The following is a 3780-nucleotide window of genomic DNA, read 5'->3' on the forward strand; positions in this document are numbered from 1 at the left end:
CTTTACTAATAAAAAAATTACAGACGAGGCCCCATCCATAAATCCGGAAAGCAACGAATCATTATAAGTTTGCGATTTACACTCCTTGTAGTTTAGTTAGCTCAGAAATGTATATTTTTAAATATAATTAGCTATTGATAATAATAGAAGCAAGAGAAATACTCGTTTACAAACTTAAAATTCATCTTTAAGTAGCAGGTCAAAAAATATAAAACAATAAATAATTTCAGGTAGCTTTTTTTGTACATAGAGATTCGAATAAAATGACGGGTCTTCTGGTCTGCTAAACGATGAATTAATGTTTCTGAATGTAGTTGGGAATGTGGTCGGCACTTCAGATACTCGAATATCATCTTGTTAATACACAGATCAGATTTCCTCACTTCGAGAAAAAACGGTTAAGTAGTATCATAAATTCCGCGACAACGGTTACAAAGTTGCAGATTTTCAAAGATACTAATAATATTGCGTTTTATTTACTAAACGCCAACCACTACTACATATTGTGCATCATTAGCATATTTGTACATTTGTGTACGAATAAATTATCTTTGATTATTGTATGTTATAAAATAAAATAGTCCATCTATATTCTAGTCTACAATGTATCTGAGAAAAGAAAGCATAGGTAATAATTAATAATTGTAATAATACCTAACAACAATTACCTGCACCTGAGTTCTAAATACACTGAAAAGATCGCCAACTACAGAGATCTGGAAATTCAAATACGAAGACAATGGAGAATGCAAAGTACCCAAACAATACCTATTATAATCTCTACTACTACACACATGTCCAAAAGTTTGGAATACGTACAAATAATATATCTACGTCTATGGTGGTTTCAAAACTGTTGTTTATATTCACTCTAGACTCTAGACTGTATAGTCACATCTCGAATGTTTCAAGTTTTTCTCCATCGCTTCAGTGAGTGTCCAGGATTCAACTCCGTAATATAATATTGAGAAGATATAACATTGTAGAGCCTTACCTTTATCTCCAGATCAAGGATGTGGCTTTTAAATAGTTTGGCCATGTTGTTGAATGCACTCCTAGCCTTCTTCATCCTACATTTTACTTCTTTGTGAGTGATCCCATTGTTCGTTTACTATTATTCCATATACTGTGACAGGTATACTGTTTTACTCGGTCCACTGGTGTATTCTTGATAAGCAGTTGGACGTCTCTAATTTTATTTTTGCCGATGACCACGTTTATTTAGTCTTCTCTTATCGCTTTTCTATTCTTTGACATTATAGTCGTTTCCATAAGTTTTTGCATTGTTGATGGACAATCCCACATATTTGTTCTTCTTAGTCCTCTTCTATACAACTGCTAGGATTATACCTATACAATATTATTCTCATAGGGCCGGATCCATTATTATCATACATATAATATTATTTGTTAATCTCTTTTATGTAGACGGTATCTTTTACTGTTTTATTCATGTATTTTATCATTATGTAAATAAATATAAGTTAGTCTCTCATGTAAATCATTCTTAATTTTACTAATAAGTTTTCCCTTAATTGCTGATAAGTCTGCCTTACAATTCCTTTTTAATTTTATCCATACTGGTCATCGGAAAAAAGGAACTTCAAATGCTATTTGCTATGGGGACGATGCAATTTTTATAGCTGATGCAATGAGGACGACCTTCAGATAATGCTTCACAAATCTTACAACACAACTTTACAGTATGACTTGATAATTAAAACAAAAAACGAAAACTATGGCAATTTTAAAACACCCAATTGCCGCAAATTGGTCATTTTAGACTAAATAATGGAACATGTAAAGGAAAAAGTACATATCTAGGAACTGAATTATCTAGCTATCAAATAATGGAGCAAGAGATACCAACAAATAAACAAGTGAAGCTGTGACTAGACTAGCAATAGCCTGCACTGCTAAAATCCGAGCTGATACGAACCTAAAGCGGGCTCCACACTCTCGGCGAAGTTACCAAAGTTGACCGAAGTCCGAAGTACATACCTCTCCACACACTCGTTCTACTTCGCGAGGAAGTACGATACTGACCACGATACACTCAACCAGAGATAGGATGGTACACATTTGTGGGCGGATCCTCCTTGGCGCGAACTACGTCACTCACAGAGTTGTTTTAAAAGTTAGCGTGCAGTACACATACAGTTGACATACGTTTTCGCTTATAAATTCGTTTCATTGTGTTTTTTGAGGCTTTTTGGCTTCTTTTTTTATGAAAATGAGGTGTGCTGCGTGTACGTGTAATTCTGACAATCAGTCAAAGAAAAATCCGTGTGATAAAAGCGTCAAGTTTTACCGATTTCCCAAAGACTCTAGTTTGTGCAAGCAGTGGTTACATGCTACAAAAAGAAGAGACAAAGTGAACGTTAAAACCGCTGTTATTTGTTCCAAACATTTTCTGGAGAGTGATTATGAAACCAATTTAAGACATAAACTTCTTATTAGTTACACTCCCAAAAATTATCGTGGTTTGAAAGACGATACAGTTCCTACCCAGAATCTACCCCTATCCCAAGTTTGTTTTGATAATCTAAACCTAAACGGAATCGAAAACTTCTTGCCAAAAAGAGGCAAACGTCTCAACTTGTGAGTGAATTACTAGCCTCAACGCCTTCAACCTCAAGAGAAACTTAAGCTACTAAAAATGTTACAAGGTGTCCCGTATTTAAAATGCCTATACAGAAATCTCATAAATTGTACGTAGAGGTCCATTCCCGGGAAATCAGAAAAAATGAAAATCCTGATACCCGGGTATTCTTACAGATTTCCAGGGATTTTTTTAAATATTTCATTTTAAATAGGACTTTTTTACACTTCTTATTTGTTGTGAGCTTCCGTCATATTTATGTCGTATATTAATATTATACACGGATTATACGACATATGACAGAAGCTCGAAACAAATTCCACTTAAAATATTTCATTTTTTAGTTACATTTTTAAAGCATAAACATACTATTGTTTATGCAAAAGATCTGATTCATTTTGAAGGGTCCAGGATTATATCGTAAATATTAATTTTTAATTAAATTTTTTATGAAGAATGCGATGAAAAATTATAAACGGTCATTAAAAAAGAGGTCACGTTGTACAATTCAAATCAGCTGACCGGACATTTACACAATTACTCACTGCACTAAAAAACATCAAACCTTCTGACCTTCATCAACAGAAAGCGAACGTGTGTTTATAATTTCAGCAAATTTCTGCACAAAAAAGGAATCAGCTGGAAAGATCAAACACTGAACAATTTATGTTTTCCTAAAACTTATTTCAAATGTATACGTTTTAATACTAATTGCATTGAAAAATAATGAAGATAAAATAGAAAAATAAAAAATAAAGTGAAAAATAATTAAAAGCCAATTTCTTCTCTTCATTTTTAAATTTCCCGATTTCGGGGAAATCATAGGGGGCGGGAAAATGGAGCTCTAACTGTAAAAGATACAGAATCGATGACTTCAAAACCGGAACTAAAGAATAAAGCTCGACTCTTCAATACGATTTGATTGTTATGTCACAGGTACTATTTCTGCGATTATATTATATGGCACTTCCGGTTAGAACTTTTTAACCAAAAATTATATAAGAACCAAAAGTATCTCTACATTTATTCTCATCTTGCTAAGGCACGTCAAATAATATATCGCTTTAAAACGGTAGGTACTTCCGGTTGCAACTCTAAAACCGGAAGTCCGATGTCAAATGTCTGATCTTTGCCACCATTCCTGGGTTATAAGCTTTCATTCGACACCTCATTTGTCA

The 3780-nt window shown here is 33.6% G+C and overlaps 1 protein-coding gene across 1 annotated transcript; it reads left to right on the forward strand.

The window, feature by feature from the left end:
• Nucleotides 1-2233: 2233 nt before the first annotated feature.
• On the forward strand, nt 2234-2605 carry LOC126891807 (THAP domain-containing protein 1-like). Its single transcript, XM_050661084.1, has one exon. It carries the CDS (start codon nt 2234-2236, stop codon nt 2603-2605), a length of 372 nt encoding a protein of 123 aa, XP_050517041.1.
• Nucleotides 2606-3780: the final 1175 nt, after the last annotated feature.

This window comes from Diabrotica virgifera, chromosome 1 (genome assembly GCF_917563875.1).
Source record: "Diabrotica virgifera virgifera chromosome 1, PGI_DIABVI_V3a".
NCBI lineage: Eukaryota > Metazoa > Arthropoda > Insecta > Coleoptera > Chrysomelidae > Diabrotica > Diabrotica virgifera.

Bases quoted from the DNA above. Each gene is read 5' to 3' on its own strand.
- LOC126891807 (XM_050661084.1), top strand. From the start codon at position 2,234: ATGAGGTGTGCTGCGTGTACGTGTAATTCTGACAATCAGTCAAAGAAA.